Source organism: Triplophysa rosa, unplaced genomic scaffold (assembly GCF_024868665.1).
Source record: "Triplophysa rosa unplaced genomic scaffold, Trosa_1v2 scaffold171_ERROPOS963351, whole genome shotgun sequence".
Lineage (NCBI taxonomy): Eukaryota > Metazoa > Chordata > Actinopteri > Cypriniformes > Nemacheilidae > Triplophysa > Triplophysa rosa.
The window spans coordinates 58,572-71,362 of record NW_026634175.1 but is presented as its reverse complement, the minus strand read 5'-3'; the positions used below and the strand labels follow the sequence as shown (position 1 = coordinate 71,362).

The window sequence follows — 12,791 nt, the reverse complement described above, 5'->3', positions numbered from 1 at the left end:
AATGTAATGTAATGTAATAATAGTGATATTTTGTGAAGCTAATAAATACAGAATGATAAACTCACTGTGTATTGAGATATTAACAGGATGAAGTTTGTGTCCAGATTCAGACTCACACCAGTACACTCCAGTGTCAGATGTGATGAGAGATGTGATTGTACATGTAGATTCTGTTCCTGTAGATCTGACTGATGATGATGGACAAGTTTCCAGTGTGTTTGTGTATCTTCTCACTGTCCATCCAGTAGAGTTCCTGTGATCCTCACAGCTCAGAGAGAGAGATTCAGATGAGAAGTGTTGAGTTCTGTTGGGTCTGATGATCAGAGACACTGAAGAAGAACCACCTGAGAAGAAAAACACAGCTTGAATCTTTATTAAAACCCCCCTGTAGTCTATATTTGATCACTCATAACTCATCTTTGCGCATCAAAATAGCATGCTGAAAGTCTTTTATTTGCCATGTCATTTAGTATAGACGGATCCATGGATGTTAATTTTGGGTACACTATAGGAATGTATTCCTTTAAGGCATTGTGACAGTGAACCTATAGAACAGACTGTCAGATTACATATAGCATCTGTGCTAACTGAGGTCCATAATCTCTCACCTGTAACATTGATCCACAGAACATCACTGTAGTCTGTGTAATAGACTGGATTCCCTCTTCCAGCTCTACACCAGTACAGACCTCCATCTGAAACTGTAACGGTGGGAATTGTGTAGTAGTTTTCATCTGTTGTCGTCTTCTCAGTGTTCTGTGTGTGTTTGTACCAGTAAAACTTCCATCCAGTGAACTGATTCATGAGACACTTCAGAGTCACTGTGTTTCCCGTCAGTACAGATCCTTCAGTATCTGATCTGAGTTCAGCTTTTGGTTTTGATCCTGCAGGAGAATAAAACACATTCAGATGCTGAAGAGTCTCAGAGTTCATCTGCTTCATCTGATTCACTGCCATCCTTAATGTTTGACTTCCTATCTTTAGTTGAAAACAAAGAAAACTATATAAAAATGAAATAATAAAATGCTGAGCCTGAACGGAATTTTGTTGGTACAAATAAAACCGAAAATAGAAAGAACATTTAATTTCAGGAAGGAATTGATCTGATTTTGTTTAATTTATAGAGCCTCTTACTGTATAAGCAACACAATGAAAACAAAGTTGAACTATAATATAATTTATTAATAAAGTTATACAAGGATAACCTCTTGAGTGCTGTATACTACAGGAGACTGAAACATGACAGAAAAACCTGAAATATACGGGCTAAAGATTACAACGTTGTAACGTAAAATGGTTCATTTCTGTTTAGCTGAAGTAAAGAAGTCATCTGGTATAGCATGCTGGTAAGTAAATTATGAAATAAAATGTCATTCATTTTTGGGTAAAGCACTTTTTTATTTTTACAGTCATGTTTTAATCTACAGTCTCTGTAACTCTGGAGCTGTCTGTCATTCTCTGGCACATCACTGATTTTAATCTCATGTGTTGCAGGTGGAAAGGGTTTTATATACTCTGATCATCTTATTACTGCAAAGAAAGTACATTTAATTATAAAAGTACAGGACAGTGGATTTCATCTTTCAACACAGCATTTCTATTTGAATTTTAAAAGTTATAAATGGCTTTGAAAACATGAAAGATCCAACATTGTTCATCTCAACACATTTGTGGTTTTCATAATTGTCTCTTGTTTTATGTTTGTCGATTTATTGTGCATGTTTTGTTTTCGACTATAGATCTTTCTCAAAAAAGCTTTTAATATCAAGAAAGCAATCTGGTCACCTATAAAATGAAATTAATCTATCATATATAAACAAATGAATCTATAAGTACACAATAAATGATGTTACAGTCACTGTAGCTCTGGGTAAATACAGTTAAAGAACTCTTTTATCATAGACTGCTTATATCCAGAAATCTGAATGATTAATGAAAATGAAACCATATATTTCTGGTCCTCCTAAAACACTGATATAACATGATCGCTGACCTGATGTTTCTTTAACACACATGAGATGATATTAAACTCACCCATCACAGTAAGAGAAACAGCAGAGCTTGTTTGTGAAGTTTGTGGTCGTCCATGAATCTCTGTTTCACACCAGAACTGATTCTGATCAGATTGAGTAACTGAACTGATAGTGAGAGTGTTTGTGTTTACTGTGTAACGTGGAGTCTTAGAAACTTCACTTCTGTCTTTATACCACAGATATCTCCAGTGTAATGATGTGTAAAGTTTCTCTATCTCACACTTCAGAGTGACTGTCTCTCCAGTGAACACAGATGTGTCTGGTGTTACTCTCACTGTAGCTCTGGGTAAAGCTGAGGAAAGAAGAAAATCAGGTTGTGAATCTTTGATTACAGAGAGTCAGCTTCATGAAATGCAATTTGTCATTAAAAAAAATTCTGAAAGATAATTTACACATTTTTATTACAAGTTATTAAGAAAAGCTAAATTTACTGTAATTGTCAAAGTAATTAAATAGTGATGAGGGGTAACAATTAATTGTATTACACACTAATTTTGTCAAATAAAGTGACTATATTTAGTTCTATATTAGAGGCACACAAATGACAGAATTTTTAAAATGAGCCAATTGACCCTTCGCTAAGCCCCGCCCTCCTTAGTTACTGTTGCTACGCCTGTCAAGCTTTCACGCCTGGAAAGTGTATTACAGTGTGTATGCACCGGTGTCAGACATTCCCAAGGAGATAATTAGTCATTCTTGGCGAACATGTGAAATATTTGTGGGCTACTACCAGGCTACTGCTCACACGTCGTGGGTCTAATCTACGCCTTGGACTTGGCAAGAGCCAGAGATGCTGAGCTGAGCCATACATCATCAACAACACAAACAAATTTCCGTATTGTCTTTAATCATCTTATTTTGCGCTCAAATATATGCATTATGAACAAAGAACCGTCATTATTTCCAAGCAATGATGTGCTGAGTTAGCTAGCTAGCTAACATTAGCGTGCTCTTACCTTGGAGCAAACATAGGTGTTTTTGTTAATCCTGTCGACCTTTAGTGGGACATTCTAAAACGCTTAACGTAGCTTAACGTACCTAAACAGCGATAAAGGAAAACCAAGTTTCTGTCAAAATTTACTTCTAATAAACACATGCTGCTGTCAAAAGAACGAGCTCTTGGTCCGCGGATAAAGTGAATATCACGTTAAGCGATCTCACCATAGAAGTCCATTATAAGAGAAAACAGCTTAACGTGGCTTAGACAAATGTCATTTTAGTTGTAATTAATACTTCAAAAGCCACCGTGCATTGTGTTGAAAAGTGGCGTAGCCTACTCTTTATGCCCTGTCTGAAACCAATATTAAGAAATGACGCTGAAAGGTAAAGTTGCTAACTCCTGGCTTTCAGTGTTGTTACATCGAGCTGAATAGCCTGTGGAGCAAACTAGAACAAAACAGCACAAATGTTTCTAAAAGCTCTGACAAAAGGGACAGAAATATAAATGAGATGATACAGCGCGTTCTTGTGGCACGAATGCTCGCGTGGCTAATTGCGTCAGTAGGCTAATTGGCGTTGCCGTTTATCCGCGGACCAAGAGCTCGTTCTTTTGACAGCAGCAAGTGTTTAGTACAAGGAAGGTTTGACATAAATTTGGTTTTCCTTGATCGCTGTTTAGCTACATTACGCCACGTTAAGCTGTTTCCTTATAATGGACTTCTATGGGGGAGAAAACGCTTAACGTGATATTATTCACTTTATCCGTGGACCAAGAGCTCGTTCTTTTGACAGCAGCAAGTGTTTAATACAAGGAAGGTTTGACAGAAATTTGGTTTTCCTTGATCGCTGTTTAGCTACGTTAAGCGTTTTTGACGTTAAGCGTTTTAGAATGTCCCACATTTTGTTGTGAATGACCTTCCACACTGCTTGATCCACGTCCGGCATTTCTCCCCTTGGGTTTTAGGTTTCGGGAAGGGAAAAAATTCCACCACCCCGTCCAAACTTTTAGGATACTGGCTATCAGATTTACACAATCCATACGCAAAATGCTTCGGCATGTTTCCCTCGCTCGAAAGCTTGACAGACCTCCCGCGCCTAGTTACGGTTGCTAAACCACGATTGGCCTGTGGCGGTTTTCAGCGTGGCTTAGCGAAGGGTCAATTATAGTCATGACTGACCTTTAATGGAGAGAGTCACATGACCACTGTCATGTGAGGATGAGGGGCGTCCAGCTCTCTCTCCTCTACACCAGAACTCATCCTGATCAGATTGAGTAACTGAACTGATAGTGAGAGTGTTTGTGTTTACTGTGTAACGCTCAGAGTTCAGCACTTCACTTCTGTCTTTATACCACAGATATCTCCAGTGTAATGATGTGTAAAGTTTCTCTATCTCACACTTCAGAGTGACTGTCTCTCCAGTGAACACAGATGTTTCTGGTGTTACTCTCACTGTAGCTCTGGGTAAAACTGAATAAAGTAGAAAATGAGGTTAACACAAATATTGATACACGGTGTCACGACTGGTGGTGAAGAAGAACCCAAGCGCAGGCAACGGCAGTGAAGGGGTTAACAGATATATTTATTTAAACAGAAACAAAACACCCACAATGGGGAAAACGGAACTCAGAAATATATATATATAAAACAAAAGACTTCCCACGAGGGGCAAAATGAAAACAAGACAAATAACTAAACTCAAGGAACTCGACACAACGTCTTAAACTAAAACAAGGCAGGATAAAACTAAAACTAAAGCAAAAGCACAAGACTCACAGTTCTCACACGACACAGGAACACGGGCGACGGCATGAACACATACACAATACACGAGCACAGGACAAAGAAACATGAGGGTAAATATAGGAACACAAACGAGGGATAACGACATGGGACAGGTGTGGGACATTAAACACTCAGGGAAAAATAACGAGGAAACGAGAGGAATGGGGCCAATGACAAGACACTGGAGAGAACGTATATTATTGTCAAACGGACAACAATATGTTTCTCTCCACACATAACCAAAGACTTTGTCATGGCTCTGCTACAGGACCAAGAAAAACATGACTAAGGAAGCAAAGCCATGACACACGGGGATTAAGTTTCTTACAATTGCAGTTTTTCCTGTTTGCTAACACACAATTCATAAAACAATTAATGTTCTCACTATTAACACAATCTCAAAACTATACACAGACATAAACATGAAACTTCACAGTAAAAATATTTGAAATAAAATATTTTAGTCAAAAGTGTTTTTTTTCATAATTAAACTTAACCTGAAAGGACACACAAAACCTAATTTTTAAAATCATCTTCACTGTCTATAAAACACCAATTCAAAACACTTTCTAAAACCTCATACTGGTGATCAGGAATCAGTGGAAGGAAAATACAACAAAAAGCTTTTAGAAAAGTTGGATTTACACTTTCCAAAAGAAAAACCTCCAACTTCCAAAGTCTAAAGAACTTAATATGCAACAGAACTTAATAAAGTGGCTATGGCAAGCCGAATTAGCCTAAATTGTCCACAGCTTTACTCGTCGTAATTGCATTTTTACTAGTAAGAATTCAATTAGAGAGCTCTAGAATTCAATTTTTACTAGTAACAATTACGATTAGAGAGCTCTATAATTCTATTTTTACTAGTAAGAATTTAATTACAGAGCTCTCTAATTTCATACTTACTAGGAATAATTCAGTTTATAGAGCTCTCTAATTAAATTCTTAATAGTAAACATTTAATTGCAGAGCTCTCTAATTCAATTGTTACTAGTAAAAATACAATTGCAGATCTCTCTTATTCCAATAGAGAGCTCTCTAATTCAATTGTTACGAGTAAAAACTGTATAAGAGCTCTACAATTGTAATTCTTACTAGTAACAACTGAATTAGAGAGCTCTCTAATTTAATTCTTACTAGTAAGAATTATAATTACAGAGCTCCACAATTTAATTTTAACTAGTAAAAACTCGTATTCATTAGATACAAACGCTTTGCTATTTCCTGACCAAGTCCCGCCTGCGGTGGAATACGTTTCAAAATAAAAGTCCCTTAGGGTCTTGGTTAGGTATTTGCGTGACATTCATTTACTAATACTTTCATCATTATCATTTATTTGCATCCCAATTACTGAAATATTGAAATGAAGAATCAGATGTTATCGAAGTATTATATTTAATAATTAAATTAATTATTAAAATTATATTTCTGTATACTCTTGAAGAAAAAACTAGCACTAGAGATATAAAATGTAATACTTTGTTAATAAAATGTATTATATAGCATGCTGCATTACATTTTGCAATATACTATGTACAATATATTTATATATTGTATAAATATACTATAAGTACTTTTTAAATGTCAAATACTATTCATGAACAGAAGTCCAAGTACTGAATTCTTATAACTTCTTTAAAGCAACTCCAGGTTTAAAGATGTGATGGAGCAAGTATGCTTATGCTACTTATGATTCCAAAAATGTAAAGATGTAAATTTTTACATTGTGTAAAGGGAAAAGTGAATTACTCATCTGTCAGGCTGCAGTGAAAAGGGCCAGCATATTTGTAGTGTTTACAACATCCTGGTATGGAGTGGAAATAATAGGAGTCCTACACTTGGTGGTTCTCTGCCAGTTTCTTTCAGTGCAAGTCAGTTCCAGTCATAGTGCAGTGGACTGTATGTTTTTGAAAAGAAGAATCACTGACTAAATGTCACAAAGGCTACTGTGCAGCATATATCTTTTGCCATCAAATTGGTAATATTAATTTAGCAGATCATTAAATGGAGTTTGGTCCCTCTGTGTCAGTTCAACGGCAGTGTTACATAAAGCTGACAAAAACGAAGTAGTAAAGAGTCGTTCCTATATGCACAACATGTTGTTTAATCGCATTAGCTGCCTTTCCATAGTATAATCCTTGAGTATGTGTTGTTGTTGTTTTATTCATTAATTTTAAACTAAATATGGTATCATATGCCGTGGCATTTGAAGATATCGGCATGTTAATTAAAAAACTGGAGAGACACAAAGATGACTTTGGGGCATATTCAAGATTGTACATACATTTCTTATAATTGTAATAATAATTCCAGAAAAAAAACAGCTACTACATGGACAACTGCAGATTTCACCATCTTCTGAAAGACAAGGACAGAGAGACAGAGTCAGAGAAAAAATAACGAAATAAGGAACACATGCTCAACTCTGTTTAAAACAGGATATATATTGCTGCAAATATGTATCAACATGCCACAACCTACCCAATTGAAAAAACTGCATATGCTGGTTAGGTATGTTTTGAAGCATGGTAGCTGGTTTGAGCTGGTCATGTGCTGGTCCTTAGCTGGTTTGAGCTGGTCATGTGCTGGTCCTTAGCTGGTTTGAGCTGGTCCTTAGCTGGTTTAAGATGGTCATGTGCTGGTCATGAGCTGATCCTGAACTAGGAGCTAGCTGCTTTGTTGCGGGTGGCTATGATGAACCAACCCACTTCTTTTAATACTTCAGGGCCCAGGCTTCTAAGAAAGCTCTTAATTTAGCTTAAAAACTTCTACGTAGGAGTCTTAGCTTAAAAGTGATTCAGGATCAATCTGAGAGAAACTCTGAGCAAGGAAAAGACAAAAACTTTTATCTTAGTGAGGAGGCGGGGCTGACCCCGTTGCTATGTCTTTTGAAGACTGTGATTGGTTGGTTGGCCAAGAAGGAAAAAAGAGCGCTTTTAAGTATAGGGTCATTAGTCATTAGTTAGTGTAATTTTTTCTGTTTTACCATACTCATGCACACACACGTTTATTTTTTATTTACCGTTCTGTTAATGTCAACGTATTTGATAGAAAATGAACAGTGACACAATAAGTTTCTGTAAGTGCTGTAATTGTTTGTGTGATCACTATAGAAGGTTGTGACAGAACCAAATCATCTCTGCTGCAGAGCTGCATTTCTCCAGTTGCTAAATATGTTCATGTAGTGATTTCTTCTATTTCTGGCGCTATGGCATTTCTGCGCTGTCTGGGAGATGTTAGCGTGTCTCCATGGCCGCATTAACGCAAGGGCTTACCGGGGCTTAAGCCCAGGGCCCGTCACTGCAAGGGGGCCCGGCCTTTACACAAATTTTTTTTTTTTAATTACGTATTTAAAATAATTATCTACGTCTCTGAGTAGTGACGCGCAACGCAGCCAGCGGTGCAGTAGATCGTGTGGGAAAAAAAGTGCTGGCTCCAGGAGCAACCCAAACTGCGAAAAGAGTGGGGGTGATTGGTGGATGCGGACATCCTTAGCGCGGCAATCATCCCATAGGTTTATTTGCAGGTCAATCAAAAATTAAAGCCATTTGATTGGTAAAATCTGATTTCCAATGATTATGTGTCAAATTTACATTTCATTATCTTAACCGTGGGAATTATTAGGCTGGAAAGTTGGAGAGCTGCTAAAATCTGCTAAAATGTCGGGTTTTACCAAAAAATGTGAGAGTGGGGCTCAAAAAAGAAAAAAACTTAAGAGACAAGCAGCAGCGAAGACAGGAGTTACTTAATAAGATTCCAAAGTTATTAGGATATTTCACAAAAGCTGATGAAGACGGAGTTGACTGGGCCCATGAAGGGTCATCCTGCCTCACAATTTTAGGTTAGTTTAATTTTGTGTTTAAACGAACTCTATTTTATATATATATTCGCTATAAACAAGCCAAATTGACAGGTTAATGTCTTAATGAAATGGCTAATGCGTCGATTTTTTTGCGTGCTTTTTAATGCAGATGGCCGTGATGAAACGCATTTAACTGTTTCTGGAGCTATTGAGACGGAGCAAGTAGGTACCGTTTCGGTTGAGGCTAATGCACCTGAACGCGGGTCGCCCCGAGACAAGCGGCCTTCCATCGGCGGCCTCCTCACTATCTGCCCCATCATGTAGTTCATACAGCAAGTTTGTTATGAAATAGCGCGTCTCGAGAGACCCTCGCGTTCTCCGTTGTGCCTTTAAAAGACATTCCTGAGCGCTGAATTCGCATTTTTAAGCGAAGAGATGCGTTCCACATTCTATTATGGAATGATCTGCGGACTATATTAAAAAGGAATTGCAAACTGCATTTGCAAATGCGTTTTCTATTTGTTCGTGTCAAAATTGTGACATAATTCAAACGCAATTGCAAACCGTTTGCATTTGCATTTACGCGAACGTACGATGTCTGCCAAATTTCAAAAGGAAAAGCAAAGTCTATTTGCAAATGAATTACCTGTGTCTTAGAGTTACGACCCTGCCAAATTTAAATCGCAATAGCAATTCCCCATATGCTATTTCACTTCCTCTGGGTCGCGTATTAAGCCTGCCAAAACTCAAATGAAATCGCAAATCCCTTTGCATTTGCGTTTCCTCTGACTTGTACAGAAACCTGTCAATCAATGGCGGGGGTGGGCTTATTCAACGGGGTGTGTTTGTATCGGGAAGTGACGTCATTCACCGTCGACTGGAACTTAAGTAGATACATACATGTGATACAGCTAAACACATAGGAGTGAAGTTACACTGCACTCACAATCGGCGTTGAAAACAGTGCAGTTTTCAGTTTTTTTGTTTGGAAATAACTCGCGCTGGAACTCTGGGCTCAGAGCGGCATCACTTAGCATGTGAAACTTCGGTGCAGGATGGTAATCATCACCTTCTGCAACATTCCTCTAACATGTTTGTTTATGATATTCGTTTTCACAGTACTCCGAGGACATGACATTTCTTGACAACACTGTGACCGTAATTTGCATCATGATTAATACGTGTTGTAAACCATAACAAAACATGTTCACTTTGTATGAATAAACAGCATCCTGCATTATCATTGTTGTTCATTATGCATATAACAAGTTAATAATAAATTACAAAAGTACGTGAATTCTACATCTCTTTATTTGTGTATCATAACATAGTGAGACAAAGACAAACTGTGCTCCAGTGTTTTAGTGAGTTTGCTGGACAAGAAGTAGCTGTCATCTACAAATTACTGGATGGAGTTGTTGCTGTATTTAAAATTTAATTTCCGAACAGCCTTTTCAACAACATGTGCGTAAATGAGCCCATCAGCTGATGCACCAACCTGAGAAATCATGTAATTATGATGAATCCACACGCTTCAATATGACTTTTATTGGTAGCTCATTGAAATCACCAGACCACTGTTTGTGTTCATCTGTTTATCGAGCCCGTTGAACTTCTTTAAATTATACTTGTTAAATACCGCAATTGTGATTCATTGTAAAGATTTTCTCTATATGAAACTTTGCATCTGATCTCATTTGTTCCATTATTGTTATTTTGGCTTTTAGCTGTAGCTGAATCCCTTTTAGCCACAACCGGTGTCGCCCTGACGGTGTCACCTTGTGTTGGACTGACTGCCACCACTGCGACGGTGAATGACGTCACTTCCCGATACAAACACGCCCCATTGAATAAGCCCACCCCCGCCATTGATTGACAGGTTTCTGTACAAGTCAGAGGAAACGCAAATGCAAAGGGATTTGCGATTTCATTTGAGTTTTGGCAGGCTTAATACGCGACCCAGAGGAAGTGAAATAGCATATGGGGAATTGCTATTGCGATTTAAATATGGCAGGGTCGTAACTCGTAAGACAAGGTAATTCATTTGCAAATAGACTTTGCTTTTCCTTTTGAAATTTGGCAGACATTGTACGTTGCGTAAATGCAAATGAAACGGTTTGCATTTGCGTTTGAATTATGTCACAATTTTGACACGACAAATAGAAAACGCATTTGCAAATGCAGTTTGCAATTCCTTTTTAATATAGTCCGCAGAATAACTCCATATTCTATGGGGGCCTGTGGTAATTCATAGCCCGGGCCCATGAGGTCTTAATACAGCCCGTGTCTCTAATAGGATCGGTCACAAACATCTAATGTGTCGTGTCTTATTAACTCACTGTCATTCAATTAATGTCATTATTATGTTATAGCGCATTTTACAATTTGCATTGCATCAAAGCAGCTATACAAGAATAATCAAAAGTTGAACACACACAAAAACAATAAAAAAATCGATAAACCTTTAAGTAATATGGAAATTGTCATGCATTGCAACACATTTCTTCTTCACTTTTCGTGTTTCTCCATTTTCTCTGCTGCTAAAGAAACTCTTAAGTCTCTTAAAAGTCCTCCTCGCTACTCTAAAATTTTGGACCTTAAGAGCTCTTTTAAGGGTTAATATGCTGTCATGACTCAGTAGGAATAAGAGATTCGGAGACTCAAATGCGGGAAAAGAGGGTTTTATTGAACACACAACAGTCCACCGGAAACCAGCTACAGGTACCTCGTGAGCCCGTGGGGAGATGACTCGACCCAGCGGCACTCACGGTAAGAACAGAAATAGAATCCAAACAGTGGCAACCTTGACTTTAACGGAGGCTCGGCGGGGAGGGGTCTCGACCCGCTGGCAGAATCCGGATGTCTGTGGTGATCCCTTGTGAGGCGATGCCGGGAGGTGAAGAGAGCGGAGGTCCGAGACGCCAGAGAAACTGAGGAGGTACAGGGGAGAAGAGAGTAGCCAAGAGCAACAAAACACTGGAGCAACAAAAAACAAATAAACACGACTAAGAGATAATAAGACTATGACACAAAACCTGAACAAGACTGTGGCAGTCAGTGCTGGCATTACACACGCAACGGTCTGACAAAAGACAAGAAAACAAGAGGGCTTAAATAGAGGGGACCTAATCAACGGGGAATGAACAACAGGTGAATAATAATAAGGAACCAGGGGGGACTGCTAATTAGAGATGAGCAACAGGAGTGTAGGTGATGAGGTGATGGAAACCCGGTGAGAGGAAAGCCTGAAGGGGAGACACGGGGACAGGGCTAATGATGTAGACACAAAACACGTGGAGAACGCCAAAACGATTCCACAAGAGATTGACAAAACAAAACAAACACTCACACCAGACAAGAAGGTCACGACAAGACTGAGATCACGACATTACCCCCCCCCACAGGCGCCACAGGGCGTCTAGGGGGAGGGCTCACCTCGCTTCCGGTGGAAGTCCACGATCAGCGACCGGTCCAGGATGTCGCGAGACGGCACCCAGCACCTCTCCTCTGACCATAACCTTTCCAGTCCACTAAATACTGATAACCCCGGCCACGTCGGCGTAGTCCATCAGTTTCCTGACGGTGTACATCGGGGATCCGTCCACCAGGCGCGGGGGGGGGGGGAACGGGGCGTTTGCTGGCAGGGTTGAGGGTGGATGTGACGACGGGTTTGACCCTGGAAACATGAAAAACAGGGTGGACTCGACCAAGAGTGCGGGGGAAGCTTGAGCCGGACGGCCACCGGGTTAACCACCTTGGTGATGCGGAATGGTCCAATGAACCTCGGAGCCAACTTGGAGAGGGCACCCGGAGAGGCAGGTTCATGGTGGATAACCATACCCGTTGACCACACACGTTAGGCCGAAGGAGAAGACCGGTGGCTATCTGCTGCTGCTTTGGTCTTCTGGGAGGTTCGGGCCAGAACCTCTCTGGCCCTCGTCCAGGTGCGGCGACAACGCTGAAGAAGGCCAGAGCAGAAGGGACTGCAGCATCGAGTTCCTGAGAGGGAAACAAGGGAGGTTGGTAACCCACAGAACATTCAAAAGGGGACATACCTGAGGAGGATACCGGAAGAGAGTTGTGGGCGTATTCAATCCAGGAGAGCTGTTGGCTCCAGGAACTGGGATTCTGTGACGTTAAACAGCGGAGTCTGCTTCGAGATCCTGGTTGGCTCGCTCACACTGCCCATTGGTCTGAGGATGGAANATCACTCAATTCTTCTACCAGTTCACC

At 39.7% G+C, this 12,791-nt stretch overlaps 1 protein-coding gene across 1 annotated transcript in view; it reads right to left on the bottom strand.

Annotated features, from left to right (window-relative positions):
* LOC130549765 (uncharacterized) overlaps window positions 1-12,073 on the bottom strand; it is a 32,256-nt gene extending 20,183 nt beyond the window's left edge. Inside the window, exons 1-6 of the mRNA XM_057327083.1 lie at window positions 11,994-12,073; window positions 11,374-11,534; window positions 4,151-4,441; window positions 2,035-2,325; window positions 609-884; window positions 66-344 (exon numbers count right to left, since the gene is read on the bottom strand). Of these exons, the coding sequence (XP_057183066.1) occupies window positions 66-344; window positions 609-884; window positions 2,035-2,325; window positions 4,151-4,441; window positions 11,374-11,534; window positions 11,994-12,073 (1,378 nt within the window). The remainder of the gene's footprint in view (window positions 1-65; window positions 345-608; window positions 885-2,034; window positions 2,326-4,150; window positions 4,442-11,373; window positions 11,535-11,993) is intronic.
* Between the last annotated feature and the right edge of the window lie 718 nt (window positions 12,074-12,791).